This window comes from Crinia signifera, chromosome 12 (genome assembly GCF_055691185.1).
Source record: "Crinia signifera chromosome 12, ASM5569118v1, whole genome shotgun sequence".
Lineage (NCBI taxonomy): Eukaryota > Metazoa > Chordata > Amphibia > Anura > Myobatrachidae > Crinia > Crinia signifera.
Genome location: NC_139228.1, coordinates 52,269,961 through 52,296,887, shown reverse-complemented (window position 1 = coordinate 52,296,887; position 26,927 = coordinate 52,269,961). Strand labels below are relative to the sequence as shown.

The 26,927-nt window shown below is 46.7% G+C and overlaps 1 protein-coding gene and 1 pseudogene across 3 annotated transcripts; both read left to right on the top strand.

Annotated features, from left to right (window-relative positions):
• The first annotated feature begins 736 nt into the window (after nt 1-736).
• Nucleotides 737-872, top strand: LOC146050920 (U2 spliceosomal RNA; annotated as a pseudogene).
• A 2,717-nt stretch (nt 873-3,589) lies between these two features.
• On the top strand, nt 3,590-26,924 carry WDR20 (WD repeat domain 20). 3 transcript variants are annotated; one of them, XM_083166995.1, is made up of 5 exons: nt 3,590-3,942; nt 15,746-15,928; nt 17,564-18,841; nt 21,903-21,938; nt 26,110-26,924. In XM_083166995.1, exons 1-4 carry the CDS (start codon nt 3,694-3,696, stop codon nt 21,903-21,905), a joined length of 1,713 nt encoding a protein of 570 aa, XP_083023121.1. In that variant the 5' UTR covers nt 3,590-3,693; the 3' UTR covers nt 21,906-21,938; nt 26,110-26,924. The 3 variants fall into 3 exon arrangements, with proteins under 3 accessions (XP_083023121.1, XP_083023120.1, XP_083023122.1); XM_083166994.1 differs by lacking the exon at nt 21,903-21,938; XM_083166996.1 differs by lacking the exons at nt 3,590-3,942; nt 21,903-21,938 and adding an exon at nt 5,036-5,058.
• Nucleotides 26,925-26,927: the final 3 nt, after the last annotated feature.

Sequence of the window (26,927 nt, the reverse complement as noted above, 5' to 3'; positions counted from 1 at the left end):
CATAGCATGTCATGCTCCACTTAAAGGACGTGTCTAGTTCGTTATATGGGGAGACTGTGAAAAAAACGTGGCGTGTGTACTGCTACATCTGAGAGGAATCTTTTAAAATGACTTAGATCCAAATGCATACCTCCCAACTTTCTTGATAGTAGAATAGGGACACTCACGCGGCTCCTGAAAAGGAGGCGTGGTCTATGCAAATGTGGGCTATTCGGTCAGATAGGGGGGAACTCCCAACTGCCCTCCCCCCCGCAGCGGGACACCGACGGCCCGTAAATTACATAGAAAAATATTGCATGCAATGCGATTTCCCTACGTATGCAAATTGGGCACCCGGCTAATACATAAGTAACCACCATTCTTATCAATTAACTAACTCTCCACAGGTGATGGCAATCATACATTACCAGGGAAGTCCAGGACCAGAGCATTTTCTCCCTGAAGGAGAGGGTCAGATAGGCAACCCTGTAGTAGTTTTGACTGGAGCCATGGTGATCTTCTATCCTGCCCCTGCCTCCCACATCCTTTATACTACTGTACCTCATACTTACCTACCTGACCCTCTCCATGAGGGAGAAAATTCTCTGTTCCTGGACTTCCCTGGTAATGTAGGATTGCCATCACCTGTGGCGACACCTTTTGGTACTTATGTATTAACTGGGTGCCCAATTTGCATATGTACAGCACCGCAGGTAAATCACATCCAATTTTTTTTTGCATGCGATGGGCAGTGCGATGAGCTTCTCGGCCTTTTGGCTAAGATCAAGTGTAGTATCTGTTCTTATCAGTGGGTATGGACTGGCCTCTGGCAGAGAATAGAGAAAGGTTGGACTGAGTAGCTGCTCTGATGGGCGGAGGGTGTGGGACCCCTCTGTTTTTTCCCGGGAGCAGTGAAAAGTCTCACTGAGTATCTTCACCTCTGCCTTTGGTAGGAGGTGTTGTTTCCGTAAATCCACTGGTAAGAGGGGGGGAGAAACACTGGGCCTAGTAGTTTGACTCTCTTGACGGGGTTCGTAGCCCCCGAAGGATGAGACAGCGAAAGGCTCAGTCTAGTATCCATTCCCAGGGAGCGGAGAAAAGCTGAGACCGAGTAGATTGGTCCAGGTTGGGCAAGCCACCAGCCTGGGCACAGCGAAAAGCTCAGCCTAGTATCTTAACCCTGGGAGCGGAGAAACACTGGGACTGAGTAGATTGCTCTTCCGAGGGGGGTGCAGCCCCTAAGGGAGTCTTTCGAAAAGCCCAGTGGAGTACCCATTCCCATGCCGGGGGCTGGAAAATGCCTGCTGGTGAGACGGAGAAAAACTTGGTCGGACGCTGATTGGTCGGCTGCCTGGAGCCCGAGGCTGCACTGTGCCCCCGGGGAAACTCGAGGGTGCCTGATTTGCACTGGTGATGTCCAGCACCATGCACTGAATGGCACACACACTGCGCACTTCCCTCTAGGTTAGGCTACACGTCCTTACCTCGTCCTTTTGGATGGGGTAGGACAATTTTTTACACACCCCACCCCGGCCTTCTGGCTAGGGCCTCTTTTATTTATTTCTTTGATTTGCACTTTTGAGCACTTCACGTTTTTCGTTAGTTTGTCACGTTTTTTTGATTTGGGTAGTGCGGCTGTCCCTAACAGGCCTTCCGTTCCCCAAACGTGGCTGGGACTCTTCACCCTTTGGGGAGAGTCCCGGTCCCCTCGAGGGCAACCCCGAGCCGCAAGGCGGAGGGAAGCCTAAGCGGGTCTCTCCAAACCTTCGGGTGCGGAGGACCCACCGTCCAAAACCCTTCCGGGGGTGGAGGAAAAGCGGGTCTCTCTGAGCTTCGGCGAAGAGGACCCACCGATCCCTTTTTTCCCTTCCTCGGCCTTATGGTTGAGGGGGGTTAGGGGAACCATGGGGCCTTTCTCCTTTGGGAGAGGGCCCACACGTTCGTACGGCTGCCCCCTTTGCACGTGTTTAGGCACAGCACTGGTGGTGGTGGGAGCACACCTCGGGCTCCCTGAGTTTCTTCAAACTCATGGTGATCTTCTATCCTGCCCCTGCCTCCCACATCCATCATACTACTGTACCTCATACTTACCTACCTGACCCTCTCCATGAGGGAGAAAATTCTCTGTTCCTGGACTTCCCTGGTAATGTAGGATTGCCATCACCTGTGGCGACACCTTTTGGTGCCCAATTTGCATATGTACAGCACCGCAGGTAAATCACATCCAATTTTTTTTTGCATGCGATGGGCAGTGCGATGAGATCGCATCGCACCTACCGCAAAATCGCATACGATTTTATAGTGTGCGATGCCATTTAATAACGTACAATGGGATTTAGGTACCCCCCCCCACTATCCACGCCACCCCGAAGCGTGGCGAGCACCGGCGGAACGCGTCCTCCCGACCTTTTCATACCCCCACTATCCACGTTGGCGTGGAGTCGATTTAATATAGTGTGCCTGAAGTGTGGCGAGCAGACACGGAATACATGTAACGTAATTCGCGTCCCCTCACCATGCTTCGGGCTCGGTGGCTCGCTGCACTATATAAAAATATATAAACTCCACGCTGACGTGGATAGTGGGGGTATGAAAAAGGTCGGGAGGACGCGTTCCGCAGCCCCTCGCCACGCTTCGGGGTGGCGTGGATAGTGGGGGTGCCTAAATCCCATTGTATGTCATACAAGTGTATACTACATTAAGTGGCATCGCACCTAATAAATTTGCATGCTATCGCATGCGATTTTGCGGGAGGTGCGATGCAATCTCTTCGCACTGCCCAAGGCCAGAGAGCAGTGAATAAATTACATAAGAAAACCGCATTGCATGCAAAAATCGCATGTGATGCAATTTTCTTATGCAGAATCGCCCACTATGCCCGGCTAATATTTATTTATTTATTTATTTATTAGCAGTTTCTTATATAGCGCACACAGATTCCGCAGCGCTTTACAGAGAATATTTTTGACCATTCACATCAGTCCCTGCCCCAGTGGAGCTTACAATCTATATTCCCTACCACATGTACACTCACACACAGACATTCTAGGGTTAATTTTGTTAGGAACCAAATTAGCCTAGCAGTATATTTTTGGATTGTGGGAGGAAACCGGAGTACCCGGAGGAAACCCACGCAAGTACGGGGAGAATATACAAACTCCGCACAGTTAGGACCATGGTGGGTATTGAACCCATGACCTCAGTGCTGTGAGGTAGTAATGCTAACCATTACACCATCCGTAGATAAGTACCGAAAGGTGTTTCACCACAGGTAATGGCAATCATACATTACCAGGGAAGTCCAGGAACAGAGCATTTTCTCCCTGAAGGAGAAGGTCAGGTATGCAACCCTGTGGTACTATCCCATCCCCTGCAGGTGCAGTAGTATGATGGATTTGGGAGGCAAGGGCTGAACAGGACAGGAGATCACTGTGGCACCAGGCCAGCATATATTTTTACAATACTAATTGTAGGCTGCACACAGTCCTGCAGCAGTCATTGGACGCTGCAGTTCCCCACTTGACCGGCAGGGGTCCCCACGGACACGCCTCAGCACGCCGGGCAGCCTGGTTCAAGCGGGCATGCGCAGCAGCGTGGGTGACGTAACACGGAGCAGGGCCGCCCGGTCTCCTGAGCGATCCCCCGAGGGCTGGGCCGGCGCGTGCGCGCTGAACGAGATCCGGGTACTTGTCAGGATGAGAGCTGCTTTCCAAGATGGCGGCGGAGGGAGGAGGGAAGGAAATGAACGAAATTAAGACCCAGTTCACCACCCGGGAAGGCCTCTACAAGCTCCTCTCTCACTCCGAGTACAGCCGCCCCAACCGGGTGCCCTTCAACTCTCAGGGTTCCAACCCTGTCAAGGTTTCCTTCGTCAACGTCAACGACCAGTCCGGGAACGGGGAGAGGATCTGCTTCAATGTGGGCCGGGAGCTCTACTTCTACATCTACAAGGGCGTCAGGAAGGTAATAACACCCGGGAGGGGGCGGGGCCGGGCGCAGGGCCTGCAATGGCGGCTGTCATGTTACAGAGCGCTGCCCGGCGGAGACTGACCTCCCCTGGTGTCCTCCACACACCATGTACATAGGAGACGTAGGCTGGGTCACAGGGGCGTGGGGTACCGGGGGGATGGGGCCTGTGTGGCATAAGTGGATGGTGTACATTTGGGGTACAAGTGGATAGTGTACCTGGTATGTGGGGTACAGGTGGATGGGGTACTGGGTGTCTAGTGTGCGTGGGGTACAGGGAGAACTGTGTGTGTGTGTCACAGTGGGTACTAGTTGTCAGGGAGATGGGCTACAGGAGGGATAGGGTACCGGTTATCTGGGACGAGGTACAGGGTGTCTATTGCATATAGGGTTCTGGGGTACCCGATGTTTGGGTGCAGGGGGGATGGAAAGATGGAGCACGGCTGATGGGTCATGGAGTGTTTAGGGCACAGGGGAACAGGGTCTGGGAAGCCTAATGCGTGGATAATGGGGTTGGAGGATTGGCCCTGGTGCACAGGTGTATTATGCTTTGGGGAGCCTCTTTCATGGGGGGGGGTTTCATGAGGCGGCTGGAACTTGGTTGATGGTAGAATGGGTGACATTAGCAGTCTCTATATGAATACAATATAAGTGGCAGGGTAATGAATGTTTCTGTGGCACCACACTTACCTGCAAGTGCTAGATGGCACCCTACTCTCACTGGCAACTGTGCTGTTAATATTATCTAAGGGTGCAGGTGGATTTCTTTCCATCACATACCATCCAAAGGAATTTGATCTGCTATTACCTGGAAATACCTGTATGAAACATTAGGTGCATGAGATGTAACCGCGTGAATGTGTTTTGCTATAAAAAATAACCTCCTTATAATACTGATTGTCCCAATTCGGTTATCATATGCTGTCATGTATGTGTCCGTCACATCTGCTGGTGATGCTGGCAGGGCAGTATTCTGCCTGTGCCATGTGTACCATCATTCAGGAACATAAGATATTATGCACTTTGTGCTCACAGGCAGCTGCGCTGGTCCGGGTACCTATGGAAAGCGGTCTGGACAGCTGCACGGAATTGCCTGATCTATCCAGGCTTTGGGTATGTCATTCTCCTGAAAGCAGTCTATTACTTTGTATGTAGAGTATAATTATCCCCGATAAACATCAGAGAGCAGCTGTCTACTGAAATCTTTTTCAGGTTACTTGGTGTACCTTTCCATATCCTTTGTCAAAGTCCATTGCACATCACAAAATCATTGACCTGAATAATCAAGTTGCCTTGTAGCGCTACAGTTCCAGTTTAATCTCCCTTTTGTCGGTTTTCTTTTATGGTAGAAGTTTCTCTTATAGTAGAAGTTATGCAAGTGGGCTACTAACAGGACATGTTTTCCAGGTCTCCTCACGATATCATTGGTATAATGATTAGTATTCTAATGGTCTGCTGTCTGTAATTAACATACTTGTACCCGTGCTAGTAGACGGGAGTCATGGGATGGGTGCTGTCCTTGCGGAAATGACGGTTGACACTGATTGGTTTCATGTCTTCGCTGTCTATTAAGCTGGCTTCTGCTGTCTGTGATCTTCCCTGCTCCTCTAAGAGCTAAGCACAACTGACGTTAGCTTGTTTAGCAGAACTATAGGTCCCAGGATGCTTACCTAATTAGAATCTCACTGTTCATACTGGGTCTTGTAGTTCCCATAATTTGTCTCCAGACTTAAGGAGCCCATACACACTCCGTTTTTAGGCTCCGTTCTGTACTTTTAAAGTACACATCGGATCGCATGCACTGCAATCCGATACGATGTGCAGCTAGTACAAAAAGTATGTGCATGCGGGAGCGCGTATCACATAGTACAGAACGGAGCCGGACACAACGGAGCGTGTATGGGCTCCTTTAGTTTAGTTCTTTGATTTTTGGGCCGCTCCATGTCGCATACATGGAGGTAAATGAAACCTACTTTATAATTCAGCTCAAGAGTCCCCATTTCTTATAGACCTTGATCACATTGAGTTGTATTAATATGCCCCCACAAGGGCAGCAAAAGGATCCGGTCCCTATGTTATGTTTTGTGTGGTGACCCGGGTGGGGGGGGGCACTTCCGTCAGGCTACCATCTGAAGACTGCATTAGCCAAGGGGTCTGATATCAGAAATGCTTTGCAGATATTGATACATCGGGCAGCATTGCATCCTAATAGAAACCTATGGGGGCTGTGGCAATGGCGGGAATATCTGCTGCTGTCCCTCCTTCATACATCCAGGAGATAAATGTAGCTATCCCTCAAAAAATTGAGTTTTGGTGATCTAGCATCAATTATTTCTTGATAAACGGGCCCTGAAATTTTGTGTAAGAGCCAGTGGTTATTTCTTTTAAATAAAAACCTCAGTGAATGAGCTATAATAATCATATAACTTGTCTTTCTATATTGCACTCAAGGGATACCCAGCTACAGATGTATTTTACAGTGTCACACATGGGGCATCTCATGGCCTGACCCTCTTACACGTTAGATCATGAGAACTCATTGTTGTTGCTCCACAGTTCCCAGCGTTTCAGGCCAGAACTTGGCAATATCTGTTCACGTTTGGGATGAGTACGTGCCCAAAATATCCAAGTTCTACCCTGTTTGTGCAGCAGGATTGGCGACGGTCTCAGGAAATCAGCAGCTATTTGCTGGGTGTGCAGATCCTGCAATCATAATGCACGGCAGTCAATGTCTATTGCTTCTAGGAACCTGTTCCTCTAGAAAGGAGTCCTGAGCTCATCTTCCCTCACATTTAATCAGTAACTTGGTAATGGGTCCCATTCATATTTGTATTTTTTTTTAAGTAATGCTATCTGGTCAATAGGTAGTCATGTGTCTAGGTTCACTTTCGACCTATCACCTGTTGACCCATTATACCATAACCTTTAGTAATGACCTTGTGTCTCCCTTGCGTCGTTCATTACGGATGTGCCCATATCTGGTTTGCAGTCACAATGCCGGGCATTATCTCTAAAGGGCTATAAAGAATGCAAGCTCATTGACTGTGTGCACTGGGCAGGCATGTTGCATTATAGCACTCTGCACTTCCTACACGTGACCGCAGCAGTGTGGCCTCCTTATGTAATGCTGGGATATTATTCCTACACCGCCTCACCAGTAGTGAACGAGCGTCCATGTGCGTGTTGTGGTTCACCTCCAGCAGATCATCCGAGATATTCTAAGCCAGCGTCAGAGGTTTCATCCCCCTGCATGCCTAATGTAATCTGAACTGGAGGCCTTTGACACGCTTCTTTCCAGGAAATAAAGGGTGTGATTGCTCTGCAGAAGCCAATTCACCGGATAAACTTTTAGTAGCGTGATCAAAGAGTCTGCTGGCTGAGCTCATGTCTGGGCTGTGGGGGAATAGACGCTAGATTGGTGAAATCCCACTACAGAGAGGTGTTGATGGGTCTGGCTCACATGTGTTGTGACAGGCTGGGTTATTTGGTCGCACTGGTATATAGAAGGTCTTTTCTGTCAGTCACCTGCTAATACTGGTGCTGCTGGTGCCAGCATCAATGGGGTGTGACTGTTGCAGGACCTCATTCTTTATGAGAAGTGTTGCGTGCAGTGATTTTGCAGTATGGGGGTTATTCTGAATCACTTGGAAAGGCACAATCACTCTAATGGACAAAACCATATGCACTGCAGGTGGGGCAGATGTAACATGTGCAGAGAGAGTTAGAGTTGTTTTTTTTTATTGTTTCTATGCAGGGTAAATACTGGCTGCTTTATTTTTACACTGCAATATAGGTATCGGTTTGAACAACACCCCCCACCCAAATCTAACTGTCTCTGCACATGTTACATCAGCCCCATGCAGTGCATATGGTTTTGTCCATTAGAGAGTGATTGGGCCTTTCCGAGTGAATCAGAATAACCTCCTATAGGCAGATGTATTAGGCTATTAGCTCTTGGACCTGTTACACACACTTGGAAATGCAGATGTTCTACCTTTGTGTTTTACAAGTAGCTGCTGTTATACAGAAGACCAGCTCTGGCTGAGTTCTCAATCCCGATAAATGAGCCTAGAGTAGACCATAACATTAGTTCAGCATTGTGCTCTGTGGATCCTGTCCACCATAGACCATTATGGTAAGGGGTCTTTGAAATGGGTTCGGTATGAAATGCCAGTGGTCAGAATGTTCAAGGGCCATGGTAAGCATCAGACTGCTCTCTGCAAAATGACACGGCATTTGAAATGCTGTGTATATGGCAGGATTTTCTATCTGAAAGGGGTATAACACTAACTGTCCTCTCCTGCAGCCTAGTACTCCTCTATGGATCCATCAGCATTGTTACCCTCGGGATCCTGACTAGATTGTCCATGAAAAGTTCTATTTGTGGCAGATTAGTGAAGTTCCTCCATCAGCAGTAAGTCCAGGCTTTGTGTATGGCCATCCAGTCACACTGACAGATAACACCCGAGCTTGCAGTGAGGGCTCTAGCACAGACTTTATTGCACTTGGCGTTGTGCCTGTGCCCTTGTATTTATAAATATAAAGTGGTCCTGTTCCGCCAGGTTTCCTGGTGATGTAAACGGTCTTCCTTTGTGTTACTAGGCCGTTGAAAGGACCCCTTCACCTGACAAAGGGGGTTATTCAGGCATGATCGTACGGCTGCTAATTTGCCTTCGCCCTGTGATCTGGTAAACGCCGCCAGCCAGGGTGAAATCCTGCCTGGTGCGATAAGCTTGCGAAAATATCGTAGGCCTGTGATTGGCTGCAAATCCATTTTCTACTTACTCGCCATCCATTGATTTTTTTTATTTTTTTCAATGTAGAATCGGGCTGATCAAGTAGTAGTGAGCTGGCCTCACGCACGCGTACTATAACCCATGCACAATAGTTTGAATATTGCCTGGCCTGCGAATTCGCAGCCGTGCGGTCAGGTCTGCAAAAATCTCCAGTAGACGAAAGAAGGCCTGTGTTGGCTGAACGTGTATCTCACTACCTTAGTTTTGGCGTTGACCCCATTTAACGTCGTTTGCCGTTCCAGGCTTTGTATACTGTGGTTTCTCCCCATTTATGTGACATTGGAGCCCCTCTGCGCCTGTTCCTGCAGCCAGCATGCACTGCTGGAGTGTGGGATCTATAGATGTGATGCCTCCTGTCTCATGGTGGCAGTGCTGATCGCTAGGTGTCTGGGAAGGTGCAGGATAACATTGCACATTACTGCAGCTAAGAGCAAGCACGCTGGATCTGGCTGGTCACAAATTGAAGACACCCAGGCAGTTGTAGATCCCAACTATGAAGCCAAGTTGGCTATCTGACTCTGCAGAGTGATGGGCATATACATAGGGAGATCTGATCTTGTTCTCTAAGCTATCTGGCTCGATCGCCCAGTGTATGCCCCATGGCAATGCTCGGTCCCGCACATTGTGGTCGCCAGGCTAGATCATTCAACCCTGCAGTATAAATCTATTCATCGCCATGACAGATCGCTCAGCTCATGTGTATGTAGTAGGAAGCTGGCTTGTACAGTGATTATTCTGTATCCTGTGCACAGTACCTAATGCGATATACAGATCATTGTCTCCAACTGGGGCAGTTTGGTTATCTAATTCCCTGTGATACAATGTGGCACTACAAGTCCCAGATAATAATTCAAAGAGAACAACTCTATTGGTGCCTTTAAGCTTCTGTATATGTTGCACAACTATTCTTTGCGGGTATGTGACCGATTTGCTTGCTGCATCCTTCTAACTCCCTGTTAATGACTCCTCCTACTGCGCCATACTTTTTAGTTGTTGCAAGCAACTGGTTCCTACTCCTCACGTAGGTATGTGTGGTCAAGCTGCGGCAGTACCTCCATGGTTACTAATCAAATGAATTAGGGGGATTATTCTGGTTCACTCCTTCTGGCAAATTCCTTCTTAGATGGCCAAAACCATGTGCACTGCAGGGGGGCAGATGTAAAATGTGCTGAATTAGATGTGGGTGAGTTATTTTGTTTCTGTGCAGGGAAAATACTGACTGCTTTATTTTTACACTGAAATATAGATCTCAATTTGAAGTAAAACCCCTAGATGCCTTACTGTAGGACAGTGTGCTGCACACTGCAGTGTGTGGAATAAAGAGTCAGGGGCAATGTGGTGTGTGGCATAATGTGTAAGTGTGAAGACACTGCTGTTGTCAGTTAACATACTGTGAATGTGCTCTACCACAGGTATCTCAGATACCCGACTCAGAGGCTCATGGATCTGCTGCCGCACTCTTTTCCCATACAGTATCGCTCAGGTCTCTGTGACACCAGAGAGGCCTGTTCAAAGTTTCTCAGACATAGAGTAGTACATACTACCCAATAATTATTTTGTTTTAACCCTTTGAGTGCCAGGTGAATTTGTCAAAATTGCAATGAAAATTGGCAAGCAAATGTTTTTATTATTCAGAATTACCTTATATAGGACATATATAATCCTTTTTGGGTTTTTTCTTTGAATTTATATAACAAAGGTGAGCGATGCTGGGAATTTTTTGTAGATATTTTGCACGGCACTCAAAGGGTTAAACAGCAACTTCAATGCATAGTCATGTGAAGTACAACGTATGAGCAAATGATACGCTAGACGTGGGGTCCCGAGGTCCTTACGTACTGTATTCTCAGACAATGCATACACTAAGGGCCTTATTCGAGGTCACTCTTTCTGACAAAATCCTTCTTAGATGGACAGAACCATGTGCACTGCAGGGGAGCAGATAACACAGGTGCAGATAGAATTAGATTTGGGTGAGTTATTTTGTTTCTGTGCAGGGTAAATACTGGCTGCTTTATTTTTACACTGCAATATAGATCTCACTTTGAAGTAAATCCCACCCAAATCTAATTCTCTCTGCACAAGTAACATCTTCCTGGACCACCAACCCAGGGCATCACCGCAAGTTCTCCAAGGCACCCCAGGGTGCCACGGCACACCGTTTGGGAACCACTGCCCTAGAGGATGGTAGGACATAAAATACTACCTGTCGGCACATGTCGGTTCTAAAAATGTGAAAAACCCTGTTTCGACCATTTGATTGAGTGTCAGCCTTCCCCATGGTGACCTAATGCTTGTGTCAACCAAACCCATGTTGACCTTCCTGCATGTCGACATTTAGTTATGTCAACCTTCCTGCATGTCCACCTAATGCTTGTAGACCTAGTGACTGTGGGCCTTATTCTAGTTCACTCTCTGACAAATTCCTTCTCAGATGGACAAAACCATGTGCACTGCAGGGGGGGCAGATGTAAAATGTGCAAAGAGAATTAGATTTGGGTGAGTTATTTTGTTTCTGTCCAGGGTAAATACTGGCTGCTTTATTTTTACACTGCAATATAGATCTCACTTTGAAGTAAACCCCCACCCAAATCTGATTCTCTCTGCACAAGTAACATCTGCCCCACCTGCAGTGCTCATGTTTTTGTCCATCTAAGAAGGATTTTGTCAGAGTGAACTAGAATAAGGCCCTAAGTGACTATATCAGGAGCGGTCTCTGTACAAGGGCAGGCCATTATACGGGGTGCTGTGCCTCGTGCGTTCAACTCTATTAATGGGTTAAACCTCTTGAACTGGACTACCAGTCCGGGAATTATATAAAAATATAATCAACGAAGATTAAAGTCCGAGCAAAGCCTTCCGTATGTGATCCGTGCCATCGCTGGGCCTAATCTCCGTGTAATGGCTTTCTATGCTTGGCGTATAACCGTGATGCAGGTCTGCTCTATAGACACAGTCTGAGCTGCTGCTTCTGGGGAAGTCTGGTTATTCCACTGATTTCCAGAGCAGAAATGCTGACAGTTGGCGCCCCACTGACTCCCCCAGCGACTTGCAATCCGATTACAGTCCGCCAGCCAGCGGATTTTCATCTCTTCCCTGTTTTGTAGATTTGCAGGAGGCATTAACGACGCAGAGGTTTAGGGACTTGGGAGCATCAGAAGCAGATTACTGAGAAGTCACTCAGATGGAATGCAGTCAGTATGTAAGGGTATAGCTCCCATCACGACTCTGTCCTTAGTGCTGGCTGGCTCTTCCATTCAGCGCCTGCACAAATATCCCAATCTTATAGATGTAATTTCCATTTGTTTAATGGGTTAATGCTAATTATTATTTAACGTCTATTGATAAATATTATCTGTTCAGGACAATCTTAGTCCTACTTTTAGTTGCAAAATTGTCTTTTTCCCTAGAGGGGCAGAACATGGCTTTTCGCATTTGAATGCAATTTGTTTTTAAACATTATTGCAGTTATTTTTTATTTTATTTTAAATAAATAAAAGTAGTTTAAGCGTTCTGTTTTACACCCTTCGCTGAAACCAACACACTGTGCAATGTGGCCATGTTTGAGCAGGCGGTAACTGACCAATAAGATTTTGCTGACCAGTTAGCATTTGATAGAAGTGTCAGAAGTGCACTGCTCATTGGTATGTGGAGGTGACTGTACCACGTGCACCTCAGCAGTGACGCCTCCTCTCTTCGCCAGGTTTTCTGTGATTTCTGCCGTTTAACCCCCTCGCCGGCCGCATTGCATATGGGCCATAATGTCCATAGCGGGCTGCTAGCAGTTTCGTCTGAGCCATAAAGAAAACCCTTCTGAAAGTTCAAGGGGCAGATGAGTGTGCTAGATGCAGCACAGTGCGTATGTCATTAGGATAAAGCTTATTCTGTGGTTCTGCTTTATTGATGCAATATATATTCTTGTCATGTTAACAAACCTCTACCTCCGATGTGATGCTGACACATTACTTACCATTGGTCATAGTCTTGCTTGTAGCAGAGTACTTGTCCCCGCATCACAATAGGGCATTGTGTGGTGTGGCCATAGGACTGTATACTGTATGTGGTGTATTACAGCATCCTTAGGCATGCACACCAGCCTGTTAATTGAAATCTTTAATCAGCCAATCATGTGGCGGTGGCTCAGTGCATGGTGTGTACATGGTTAAGAGCAGGGGTGTCAAACACAAGGCCCGCGGGCCAAATCTGGCCCGCCGCCAGCCTTCACCTTTTTATTCTCGATTTTTAATTTTTTTAAACAAGAAAGCCGCCTCTTCAGCGCATGCGCGGCAGCCTACAAGCCAGAGAACGTCTGCCCTCTAGCGCAGTGCCGCCGGTCGTCAACCCCTCCTCCGCTCCCACCTGCTGTATAGGAGCCAGAGAGAGGAAAGAGCAGGTCCGTCGTGGTGAATGGTGCTGCTGCTGCTGTGCGCTCCAGGTCACTTACTGCTGAGTGTGCACTGCACAGTGACCGGGAGCACACTGCCCCCCACTCCTGGATAGATAGTGCGAGGAGCGCTACTCACAGGAGGGAGGGGGAAATGCGCCTGTGTGAGCGCAGCTGTGTCCTTGGTGGCGGAGCAGCTCAGACTGGAGTGGACGCATCAGAGCGGGTAAGTGTCAAACTCTCTGCCTATGTGTGTGTGTGTGTGTGCACTGGCACATTGCAGCCCATCATTAATTGCTGTGTCCCATGATAATAAGCAGGACATATGCCCTAAGACTGAGTGCTGCCCCCCCTGTGCAGGCAGCGTGTGCCCTAATGCACTGCAGTTCACAGCAATAGCAGGAGGGAAATGCTACTGCTGGGTATACAATAATTGAATGCAGTGACAATAATTTATGATAATAAAGAGTGGACACATAGTCCTACAGATATAACCGGCCCTTTGAGGGTGACCAAACTGCTGATGCGGCCCCCGATGAATTTGAGTTTGACACCCCTGGTTAAGAGGTTCAGTTGTTTTAGACTGAATGCCAGAAGAGAAGAAATGTGATCATGTGACTTTGACTGTGTAATAGTTGTTGGTGCGCGATAGTGTGGTGTGTATCTCCGAAACAAATCACCTGGAATTGGCACACACAATAATCTGAGTCACCGCAAGTTGTGCACATAACAAAAACCATCCCAGCGTCCCTAATACCACTGTGTTTGTGTAGAGAATTATGTGATGGATCCACTGTACTCTTGGTTCCCATAGCTGTGCTGACTGGTGCACTATGACATACAGACAGTCTCCTGTGGAGCCACTTCACCTGCATCTGTCTGTAGTCACCCCTCCCCACACCCCCCTCGTCGGTGGGTGATCACCATAGTAATAGGCACATGTTCTATCGCTGACCTTGGCAGTACTCTCAGTGCTTCTAAAACTGCTAACATAACTTTTATATGCTCTGGATAATTCCTCGCGACAGCATGCTGTACTGGGGGCCGGGGGTGGGGGGAGCTCAGTTTTATTTTTTTGTAGACAATTATAGTACAGCCAATCAGTAAGTAGAACCCTGCTTGCATTAACTGCTTCCTGCCTGTTCTCTTCCCCATACACCACTAGTGTCCTCTCCGCTTCCTACTTGTGACAGTGTGACCAGTGTGTCGTCCTGGCTGTGGTTGTGCTGTTAGTGTGCGGGTTACGCGGACAGTAAAGGAAAGTGCTGTCTTTGTGACGGAGTCATTGGCTTTTCTTACAGCTATTCTTTTCTCTCCTGAACTTTCCATGCATTATTAAATGCCTGAAAAACACTAGGAAATAAGGACAAATAAGTCACCAGTTCTGTTCCAGCTACTGACAGTATTAACCTTATTGGCATAACCTATATCGCTTGGACACTACTGCTAGTGGCGGCTGCATTGCTGGCCGAACACTGTTAAATGCATGATTTGTTTTATTTATTATTTTAATTACATTTTTTGACATAGACCCCAAAATCCGTTGTTAATTTATGTAGATACTCTGTCAATTTTGACCTAGTGGTTGGCAGTGGTTTGTGCAGGATACTGAGAAGCGTCACTACACTGGCGTCTGCAATATGGGGGCGGTCTGCAAATACGGAATCTCTGGCACATTCACTAAATCAAAACTTTAGAGCGCCCGACCCCTCGAGTTTAAATGTATTCTATTATTGTATCAATTCCCATTTTTTTGTACCTGCAATATTATCTTAACCCTGTGATGTTTCATATGTAGCATGTAGATAAGGTTGCATTGAAAATAAAATACTGCATAGTCGTCCATTACTTTTTTTTATTGTTTGTTTTTTATTTATTTTTTGTATTTACATCCATTTCCTTTCACATCCTGAGTTTGTTTTACGTTTGGATAAGAGCGACATCATGGCTTATACAAACCATGCACTTCTCTTCCGTCTCCTATTCCCCTCCCTTGGTCGTATTCCTTGGGATTAAGGTCAGGACTGTCTGTGCCAATTAAGGGGTATCCAGACTTTAGATCGACAGCCAGTAGGTCAACCCCTATTGGTTGAAATGCATTTGATCCAATCAGTGGGCTTGTTCAAAAGGTCGGTGTATGCTTGACGTGTGGTGTGTTTTTTTGTTTTTCCTTTCATGGTTTACCATCCACATGGACTGTGACTGAGAACTATACTGTACATCCACTTGTCCCCATGCTTAGCGCCTCCGGTCCTGCTCTGATAAGAGAGCAGCTGGACTTGTACTGGTTTGTAATGGGCTCCCTGAATCTTTGTAGCAATCCTTTTAGAGATGGCCTGTGGTATATAGTGCCCCAATAATGGCTCTTGTACCACAGGGCATGGTCTCGGGGGGTTCACTCTACTTTTGTGTGTCGGCATTAACAAAACAAAGCTATAAATTCACAGTCTACTGCGCAGCGAAACCGCGTTGGGGCCTGACATCCCTGTCGAAGCACTGGGAATAGCGGCTAGTGCTGTATTATATTTCTGTGTATAGAAAATAAAGATCCCGTTGCCGCCCTTTCACCTTTTTACTGTGAGTGTTACAGATCACATTTGTGTTTTTTTGCCCTCCCCAGGCAGCTGACTTGAGCAAACCTATAGACAAGAGGATATACAAAGGGACGCAGCCCACGTGTCATGACTTTAACCATCTCACCGCGACGGCCGAGAGCGTCTCCCTGCTGGTTGGGTTCTCTGCGGGCCAGGTCCAGCTTATAGACCCCATCAAAAAGGAGACAAGCAAGTTATTCAATGAGGAGGTAGGTTTGTGTGTACAAAGTGCGATTTCAGCTTGTTGCAAGTACACGTTCACACTGCAGGCTGGCAATGGGGCAGATACTGAGGCAGAACTGATCTCCCCATAATGGTAAATTAAGAATGTGTGTATATAGCCTCCATTACTGATTGAGCTGTGTTGCTTTTGTCACTACTCCTCCTCCTCAATCCAGGGGACACTATGGGCCTTATTCTAGTTCACTCTTTCATACAAAATCCTTCTTAGATGGACAAAACCATGTGCACTGCAGGGGGGCAGATGTAAAATGTGCAGAGAGAATTAGATTTGGGTGAGTTATTTTGTTTCTGTGCAGGGTAAATACTGGCTGCTTTATTTTTACACTGCAATATAGATCTCACTTTGAAGTAAAACCCCACCCAAATCTAATTCTCTCTGCACAAGTTACATCTGCCCCACCTGCAGTGCACATGGTTTTGTCCATCTAAGAAGGATTTTGTCAGAGTGAACTAGAATAAGGCCCTATGTGTAGAAAGGATTAGCATATAGGTTAGTTATGCCCCTCCCCCATAACCATGTGCTAGTTTTCAGTTAAGTGGTACAAGCTTTGTAGCATATAACTAACTAGTGCAGGATCCTGTTTTTCATCTATAAGTTTAGAATCTGAAGAACTAGGTAAATAGGACAACGCTTGTTTCCAGGGGAAAATGCAATGTAAAGAAAACCTGAGTGCCATGATTGTAGACTCTTGTAATGGACAAGGACCCACTGGGGGTGCCTCACGGTGACAGCAGGAAGTGGATAACACCTTGCAAGCTCCGTCACCTGGGCTACAATATAGTAGTGTGAGTCCAGTCCCAACACTCACTGGGAAGTAAACCCTAGCCAGCCCAGATGATGAAGCTCCCACTGGCCGCATGCCTCGTGTCAGTGAGGCATTAGGAGGCAGCCGGATGTGTGGGGGTCAAACCAGAAGTACAACAAATTTTAATTTGCTACAAGTCAGTGTATCTTCAGCAGCAAAACAGCTGCAAATGGGGGTTAGAAGAAAGAAATCTGCACCATCGAGGTCCTTTTCTATTCCCAAACAGACAATTGTCACAACGGAGGCTCCTCTCCAAGTGCAGTAATCGCTGCTTTGGTCTCAGTGACTTTGGTATAAAGCCAAATCTCCATTGCCCATAAATAGCATTTGACTTGGAACCTTGTGTGTGCTCGAAAAAGGGGGGGAATGAACATGTTATATAGATTTGAAAGCAACCTATTACTAGGAACACATTTAGTTAACACTTACATTTGGTAAATTGATGTTTTACGGTATAATATTGCAATACCAGAGGTGCAGAATTCATTCCGCTGCGTAAATTGTTATTGTATGTCAATGTTTTCACCTACGTAGTTGCAAATGAAGACCTGCTCCCTGGTATATGGGTGCTCGCATCTACTCACCCAGTATACAGTAATAACTTCATAGAGTACTTTACCTGGATGAAACCATTCACACTACAGAATGGTGATGGGAAAGGTGGTTGGCACTGACAAATTGTATGCAGCGATGTTGTATTATAAAGAAGCCTTTACATTTATTTCTGATTATTTAGTATTTTCTTCCCTCAGTATTGTTAAACGTGACCTGCCTTTCTCCTCTTCTCTCTGACAGAGGCTAATAGACAAGTCCAGAGTCACTTGTGTAAAATGGGTCCCGGGCTCCGAAAGTCTCTTTCTTGTAGCTCATTCCAGCGGGAACATGTACTTGTATAATGTGGAGCACACTTGTGGCACCACAGCCCCTCATTACCAGCTGCTCAAGCAAGGAGAAAGTTTTGCCGTTCATACATGCAAGAGCAAGTCTACACGAAACCCCCTGCTGAAATGGACTGTGGGAGAGGGGGCCCTCAATGAGTTTGCCTTTTCCCCGGACGGGAAGTTCTTGGCTTGCGTCAGTCAGGACGGCTTTCTGCGCGTGTTCAACTTTGATTCGGTGGAGCTGCATGGTACTATGAAGAGCTACTTTGGGGGACTCCTCTGCGTATGTTGGAGCCCTGATGGCAAGTACATTGTAACCGGAGGAGAGGACGACTTGGTAACCGTGTGGTCGTTTGTTGACTGCCGTGTAATAGCCAGAGGTCAGGGGCACAAGTCGTGGGTCAGCGTGGTGGCCTTTGACCCCAATACCACTAGTGTAGAAGAGACTGACCCTATGGAGTTCAGTGGGAGCGATGAAGATTTCCAAGAACTGATTAACTTTGGTAGAGATAGGGCCAACAGTACGCAGTCAAGATTGTCCAAAAGGAACTCTACCGACAGTCGCCCGGTTAGCGTAACTTACAGGTTTGGCTCGGTAGGCCAGGATACGCAGCTGTGTTTATGGGACCTTACAGAAGACATCCTTTTCCCCCATCAGCCTTTGTCAAGAACAAGGACACATACCAATGTTATGAACGCCACAAGTCCACCTGCAGGAAGTGGTCCTGCAAACCCCGGAAGCAACGGCAACAGCATCACGACGCCGGGTAATGCTATACCTCCCCCCCTGCCTAGGTCCAACAGCCTCCCCCACTCTGCCGTGTCCAACACCGGCAGCAAAAGCAGCGTGGACAGCGCCATTGCATCCGGCGTCAGCAAGTTCGCCACTCTGTCCATTCACGACCGCAAGGAAAGACACCACGACAAAGACCACAAGCGGAACCACAGTATGGGACATATATCCAGTAAGAGTAGCGACAAACTCAACCTAGTTACTAAAAACAAAACGGACCCTGCTAAAACGTTGGGGACCCCCCTTTGCCCCAGGATGGAAGACGTTCCTTTGTTAGAGCCTCTTATCTGTAAAAAGATAGCACACGAAAGACTAACTGTGCTTATTTTTCTTGAAGACTGTATAGTCACTGCTTGTCAGGAAGGATTTATTTGCACATGGGCCAGGCCTGGTAAAGTGGTAAGTTTTAATTCTTAATGCTGAGTCAAGGTTAGACTATGGGTAGTTTCAAAGCAGACGAGTCACCTGCATGCAGCTGGGAGTTGCCATTATGTAGGCAGAACCAATGGGCAGCAATCTCGCCAGTACTTAGCGAATCAATAGGCTGCCTCTTGGCTCCACCCACAGAATGACTCCTCCTTGCACATCAGTGATGCGTCCACTCTATCATACTGGGAAAATGCTGATCTGTAATTCAATGTAGAAAGCTTTATTGTTCCCTCCCACTTTCCGTTGAGACATATTTTGGTTACTGCATGTCATACTGTTTTGAATCATTTGAAATTTTGCCACAGCAACCTGTGTGTGTCAACCAATTCTACATGTACTATTGAATCGCATTGTGCCAACCAAAGAGAGCAAACCAACCATTAACCAGAAGCACTGTACATTTGTAAGCTCTAGAATGTGTGTTCCCCAGGACACAGGCAGAGCCCGGCACCAAGGCCAGTGCAAGCTTAATCTAAAGTAATAGAGAGGTGTGCAGATTATGTGGATGATTCGTGGCCCGGCTTACTTATTGGAGACACTTGTTAATGTATTGATTTGGAGAGGGAAAAAAAAGTGTATTTATTGAGTCAATCTAGAAGCCGACCAAACGTGGACGCAAGTTTATCCTATTAAGCTAATAAGATCTGTATTTCTGTAAATAAAACGGTTACCTTGATTTATTTAGTATTCTCCATGTGTAACTCTTTCTTAACACTTGACAAATCTATACTTGTTTCCCAGTCTAAAAGCTCACTAGCAGCAGTATTCATCTCGCAGACTCCATGACCCGCCTAAGTGTATATTGTCATTTCTGAGTTTGGTTTTTATTTTATTTTTATTGTTTTATTTTTTAGTCAAAGGATTTTTCACTAACTTTTGTTTTAAATAGGGTTTCATGATAAAAAAAAAGGCTTTCTCCTGAGCTAATCAGAGCTGGATAGATTGCAGATGTCTGTCTCTGGCCTCTGCACTTACCTTTCTCCTTCACCTTCTCAGCACTTCCCCTCATCTCCCCTCATCTCTTTTGTGTGCTTTCATTCACTGTGCTCTCGCTCTAGACCTCTGCTTCCGTAATCTCCTTCCTCTGCTCACTCTAGCTCTTTTCATCCACTACCTCCCCTCTGCCTGCTCTCTACCTCCACCTCAGCTCACTCGATCCACCACCGCCCTTCTGCCCCCTTTCTACCTCTACTCGATCTAGCACTCTCCATCCACCACCTCCCCACTGCTCGATCTAGCACTTTGTCCACCTCGCCTCCCCTCTGCTCGCTCTAGTGCTCTCTCTGCTTTGCCTCCCCTCAGCACACTCTGCCTTGCCTATGCTCGCACTAGCACTTTACCTCAACTCCCCTCTGCTTGCTCTAGCGCTCTTTCCGCCTCACCTCCCCTCTGCTCGCTCTAGTGCTCTCTGCCTCCCCTCAGCACACTCTGCCTTGCCTTGTCTATGCTCGCTTTAGCACTCTCTACCTCGCCTCCCCTCTGCTTGCTCTAGCACTCTCACCGCCTCGCCTCCCCTCTGCTCATTGTAGCGTGCTCTCTGCTAGCGCCCTCGGCCTCCCCACTTCTCGCTCCAGCACCCTCGGCCTCCCCACTTCTCGCTCCAGTGCGTGCTCTCCACCACGCCTCTTTCAGTCTCCCGGCTTCCCTTCCCCTCCCTGCATTTTTGTCTCCTTATGTTGCTCTCTGATCCTTTCCCTGAGTATACTCACCAAATGGATGCATCTGTGCGATTCAGCCATATGCCCTCTGATATTTAAAGCAACACTCCACTAAATGTATTATTCCTGACAAATCATTGTTTACTACAACTTTTTAACATAAACCCTAAATCTTTAGCCTGAAATCAATATTTCATAAATCAGAAACACACTGTTCACGATTTACAGAAAGTGGGTGGATAATGTATTTGCCTTCATAACGTTTTAACCATAGAAATAAACTGTAGACTGCATTTATTTTCATGGTTACATGCTAGAGATTGTATATGTTTTACATTATTTGTAACCCATCAGCAACAGTGTGTTTCTGAGTTGTCAAGAGGTCATTTTAGGTAGAATGAATTCACAAGTATTGGGATCTCTCCTGTTGCTTGTTAATTGCATAGACACGTGTACGATCCTGCCTGGTGCCCCCTGAAGGCACATGGGGGTTCCCATTGCTAATGAAGCAAATAATGTCTCTCTGGAGGTGACATGAGTGTGCCACATTCCCAAATTAAATATATATATTTTTTATATATGTATAAACCACTTGTTTTCACTGCATATTCATTTCCCAAATAAATCAGAAACAAAAAACTTTCACTCCTACATTGTGGTTTATGATTCTCCATTAGATTCTAAACTACCCTTGTTGCTAGGCAATAACATGCTTAGACATTCCTTTCTCCGTTAAATGGCCTTTTCTTGATATGGCGCTAAATTTTCATGGATGTGAATAAAGCAGAGTTTTTTGTAAATACAAGAGTCCAGAGATCATGGACATGAGTGGTATTATGTATCTTCTGTATAAGGGCTCCTACCCACTGGCATTTTATTACTGCTCATGAAGCGCATCTGCGATCGGACCCACTCGTTCCCTGTTGCGTTCCTTTATATCAGGTTTTTGGAACACTGTATTGCGTTGGCCAAGGGTTAGATGCCTACAGATCAGTCATGCAAGGAAAATGCCAATGGGTATGCAGTTTCAAATATATACATATGTATAAAAGGCAATGGTGGGTTCTGTTGGGGCTCATTCACATACAGACAATGCATTAAATTTTCTTCCCTATTTTCCTTTTTTGTTCCCATTTTGATTGATAATCTGTTGGCAATTTACAGTAAATGTAAGTATGGCTACATTTCTTAAAAAAAAAAAAAAAAAAAATACTTTGTAGCAAAGACAATAAAATTTCAAATGTTTCTGAGAGATGAGTATGCAGTACCAAAAATGGTGCGTATGTTGTGTATGACACAGGTAAGTTGTGTATCTCCCTGCTGCTGTGTGTGTATCGGGAGGGTTGTGTCTCATTGCTTATTTCATTTACTAGTGATGATGACTGGAGCTCCTGACGTCTAATTATAAGGTAAAGTTACTGCTGATCATTGTGATCTTCGCAAAGATGGAGTTTTTAAACCTCAAAATATTTACTTTTGTTTTGTAGGCATTGACCAGTTTTTTTTTTTTTCCTAAATTTTACGTTGGCTAATTAGGTTAGGGTACACACCCCTTCCCATGGCTTCTCTTCACACTAGGGTTCCCGCATCCAAAAGGAGAATGGAGGTAGCAGGAAGCTACAGACTAGTGCGAGTGCTATATAGTGGGAGGAGCAGGGTCCCCAGCAGCACAGAGTATATCAGGTGGTGAGGGATGTGTCAGTGAAGATGGGCAGTGACCTGATGTGAGGAGGGGAATGGAGGCAGCAGGAAGCCACAGGCTAAGAGTTATATAGTGGGAGGAGCAGGGTCCCCAGCAGCACAGAGTATAACTCTTAAGGTGCCCATACACGTTACAATTATTGTATACAATATTGTAAACAATCTCACATCTCATCGAAGCACATACTTTTTGTACTAGATCTCATCTCATCGCAAAACCGAGATGTGATGAGATGCGATATTGTATACAATAATTGTAACGTGTATGGGCACGTTAAGAGTTATACTCTGTGCTGCTGGGGACCCTTCTCCCACTATATAACTCTTAGCCTGTGGCTTCCTGCTGCCTCCATTCCCCTCCTCACATCAGGTCACTGCACGTCTTCACTGACACATCCCTCAATACCTGATATACTCTGTGCTGCTGGGGACCCTGCTCCTCCCACTATATAACCACAGCTTAGATGTCTGTTACTGTACTTTGCTGAACACTCGCTGTGATGTATATTCCGAATACGCATCTCAGAAGCAGGTGCCTAGCTCCTCCTCTGTATGAGTGCGGGCTACGTCATGGGTCACCAGTGCACCACAATGCCTAGTTATGGCACAGCACTGTATAGCCAGTTTATAGCATTTATAGCAGCTGGAAGTCCTGATTGCGCTGTGTACCAGATGAAATGACTTCACATGCATTTATATAACAGCTGCACATTATACACGCGTGGCAGACTTCCTGGGGTCCCCCCAAGTTGTAATAAGCTAAAATTGTTCCTTACGTAACCCAAGGACATGTATGACATTACTGTTCTGAATGTAAATGATGCTATAAAGTCTTATTGTTACCGGCAGGTGTGGCGGACGTGCAACGGAGACCAGGCACATGCCAAATACAGTATAGTGAATGTAGAGCAAGCAAAGAGATGGGGAATGAACAGGGTACAGAGACGTAGTATAACATTAACACCCAGCATTCCGGTATCACAGGGGACTCCTAATCCTCAGGAACTTTGTTACAGTGTAGCATACCATTTGTTATGTTACAGTATGTGATCTGTGTAATAAGGGGTAGTCAGTGCTGCAGACAGATGACACATGTTCTATAGAGGTCACCACCTATGTGTACAGTACATGAATGGTCTCCATAAATCCTTAGTGCATGACAACCTGATACACTTTTAGGGCTACGTAGTCTAATGACAGAAATAAAACACAGGCAATGGCCCAGAACGGCTCCTTATGTGCCCACGGATTCCCCATGTTAATGCAGAAAGTGAGCCCCCACCCTCCCTTCTCACTCACAACACTGCACTGAGAATTAGGCCGCAATTCTGTGCTGTGGCGAAACCGCATGTATCCCGGGCTGCTGTCCTCTAATACGTGATAGGTCTGCATTCATTTTATTAATGCAGCCATGTAGAAATGAGTGGTATGGGTGCCGGATGACTGCAGGGGGGGATCCCGACTGACCGGTATAATTCTCACTCATGGGGGTATACAACCCCCATAGAGGGAGAATAGAACCCGTGGTGAACGAAGCAGGCCACCAAGCCCGCAAGGGGCATCTTTGCGCTTCTCCCCATTGGAGCACCGGCAGTCAGGATTCTGACCGCCGGGATCCCCCTGTTGGACCACCATAGCACACCCGTGTGGTATTGGTTATTGAATATAATAAACCCCTGAACCCATGACGTGCCTGGTGTAAGAAGCTGGATACGTAGCTGTTTGTTTGGTTTCCGTTTACCAGATAAGTGTTCTTAAAAACGGGGACTGCGGGACAGTCCTACAGATGTCCTCATACATAATTGCGGCATCTCGCACTGCATGGAGTACAGAGGCTGGAGGTATGAGGTATTTCACGCTGCATGGAGTACAGAGGCTGGATGTATGAGGCATCTCACGCTGCGTGGTGTACTGAGACTGGATGTATGTCAGTAGCCGGGTGGTATTGCTGCAGGACCGGGAGGTTGCCAGTAGCCTAGTGGTATTGCTGCAGGAACGGCCAGTAGCTGGGCGGTATTCTGCTTTAGGGCTGGTTGCCGGTAGCAGGGCGGTATTCTGCTGTAGGGCCGGTAGCCGGGTGGTACTGCTGCAGGGCCGGTAGCCGGGTGGTACTGCTGCAGGGCCGGCAGCCGGGTGGTACTGCTGCAGGACCGGGAGGTTGCCAGTAGCCTAGTGGTATTGCTGCAGGAACGGCCAGTAGCTGGGCGGTATTCTGCTGTAGGGCTGGTTGCCGGTAGCAGGACGGTAGTCTGCTGTAGGGCGGGTAGCCGGGTGGTACTGCTGCAGGGCCGGTAGCCGGGTGGTACTGCTGCAGGGCCGGCAGCCGGGTGGTACTGCTGCAGGGCCGGCAGCCGGGTGGTACTGCTGCAGGGCCGGCTGCCGGGTGGTATACTGCTGCAGGGCCGGCTGCCGGGTGGTATACTGCTGCAGGGCCGGCTGCCGGGTGGTATACTGCTGCAGGGCCGGCTGCCGGGTGGTATACTGCTGCAGGGCCGGCTGCCGGGTGGTATACTGCTGCAGGGCCGGCTGCCGGGTGGTATACTGCTGCAGGGCCGGCTGCCGGGTGGTATACTGCTGCTGGGCCGGCTGCCGGGTGGTATACTGCTGCTGGGCCGGCTGCCGGGTGGTATACTGCTGCTGGGCCGGCTGCCGGGTGGTATACTGCTGCTGGGCCGGCTGCCGGGTGGTATACTGCTGCTGGGCCGGCAGGTGGCCGGGTATTGCTGCAGGGCCAGGCGGTTGACTGTAGCCGGGTGGAATTTCTGCAGTATGTAACATCCTGCAGAGCCGTTTTTCCATCCACTGTACTTCAGCCATTTGTTCTCCATGTATTAATGAAGTAGAATAGTTCACCAAATGTAACACCAGCTTGCCACACGCATGGGTTCCTCTATGTGGCCCTTGAGTTCCATAGATTTTGGTTTAGTGGTCTGTACCCTTCCAGCCCTTTAAATCCTCTATCGCTCTGGGCTTGGAAACTATGGGGAACTTTGTAATAGGTGCAGAAACCATGTGACCTGTACAGAGATTATAAACTGGCCCTCAGTGACCCTTCCCCATGCTTAGAACCTTTAGGACATTTCCCCCTTAAGCCTGTTTTGTTTCTCTTTTGGTGTATGTACTGAAGGTGGCCAAATACCGGCGTGGGAATTTGGGGCAATCCCCCCAATCCTCTGACGGTTGCATCAGGGGATCGGGGATATGAAACGTGCAAAAATCCCGATCTTCAGATCCTGGCTGGGATCGGGGATAAAGGGTATTTTTTTATTTTATTTACATGCTTAATTTCCCCCAATCCCCTGACTGGTGATCAGCCTATCTGGTTTGGGGGATCAGGAGATGAAAGAGAGAGAGATCTGAGCTCAGTACAAATTTGTTCGGAAAATGGGCAAAACAATGTGCACTGCAGGTGGGGCTGATGTAACATGTATAGAGAGAGTTAGATTTGTGTGTCATTTTGTTTCTGTGCAGGGCAAATACTGGCTGCATTATTTTTATACTGCAATTTAGATTTCAGTTTCAGCACACCCCACCCAAATTTAACTCTTTGCACAGGTTACATCTACCCCACCTGCAGTGCACTTGGTTTTACCCATTTTCCAAACAAATTTGTACTGCGCTCAGATCTGAGTAAGGCCCAAAGTTTCAACCAGCTCCTAATTGTCACATTAACCTAATTCTGTAACATGGCAGCTAGGAGCTGATCGGCTGGTCCTTTTTATCTCTCTCCAATACCCCTTTTGTCCTTTCTTTTTTATTTAGGGTTTCTGAGAATTGATCTTAATTAACCAGCAAGCAGCGGTATCCAGTATGTAATGTATAAGGATTAAGATGATTTGGTTTATTTTTCTTGATTAATAAAAGATGCTTTGTCCACAGGGTTTATTATCATCCCAAAACCAAGCGAATTCTCCGAGCGGGACTGTAGTATAGTCCTCACATTACTGCTAGCAAAACATACACCACAGGACCAGACAAAATGATGGAGGATCCGGGATCCGTTCTCCAGCCTCCGCGCACGGCAGAACCCTAATGCGGATTTCTATTTCAGATAATAAAAATCCAAAACACACTAATGCTAAATTCTGAGCGAGAGAGAGAGTCTCTGAGCCTGGCCTGCTTATCATAACGAGTACTCACCTGAGGTTCTCGACAAAAAATCGTGTATATAATTTATAGAGAAGTGGGGGAAAAAAATAATACAATATATGTAATATATATTTTTATTTTTTTTTCAGCTTCTTTAGACGTTACCGTGAAATTAAATAGTACATTCATTCCTTCTTGCTTTATACTTCAACTTTTAATGTAATTTAATCTTTATAAATATAATGTAAAAATAAAATGTTTATTGAAGATCCCCAGTAATTATTTTTTTTTTTTTTTAGATGGTTATTAAGACTTAATTCACCATTGTGTGTATTGCACTGATTTTGTCTGAACCTATGGGGTTAGAGGGGAGTCTGGAAATGCACTTGATAAGAGAGCAAGTCGGTGACTTGAATTGTAATTCAGGAAAATGTAAGCTGCAATTTTAGTTACGTGGATTTTTTTTTTTTTTTTTAAATAATAATGTTTGCACTTAAAATAGCTAAATCCGATTTGAGAATTTACTTTGGGTGTGCAGAGCCCCCAGGGGGAGGAAACTGTTGTGAAGATAAATATACTTTGTATCTATTAAACATTTATTTTAATAT

Coding starts and splice junctions, on each gene's coding strand:
- WDR20 (XM_083166994.1), top strand. CDS start 3,694: ATGGCGGCGGAGGGAGGAGGGAAGGAAATGAACGAAATTAAGACCCAG. Junction 15,929..17,563: donor GCAAGTTATTCAATGAGGAG/GTAGGTTTGTGT, acceptor TCTCTCTGACAG/AGGCTAATAGACAAGTCCAG. Junction 18,842..26,109: donor GGGCCAGGCCTGGTAAAGTG/GTAAGTTTTAAT, acceptor CTTTGTCCACAG/GGTTTATTATCATCCCAAAA.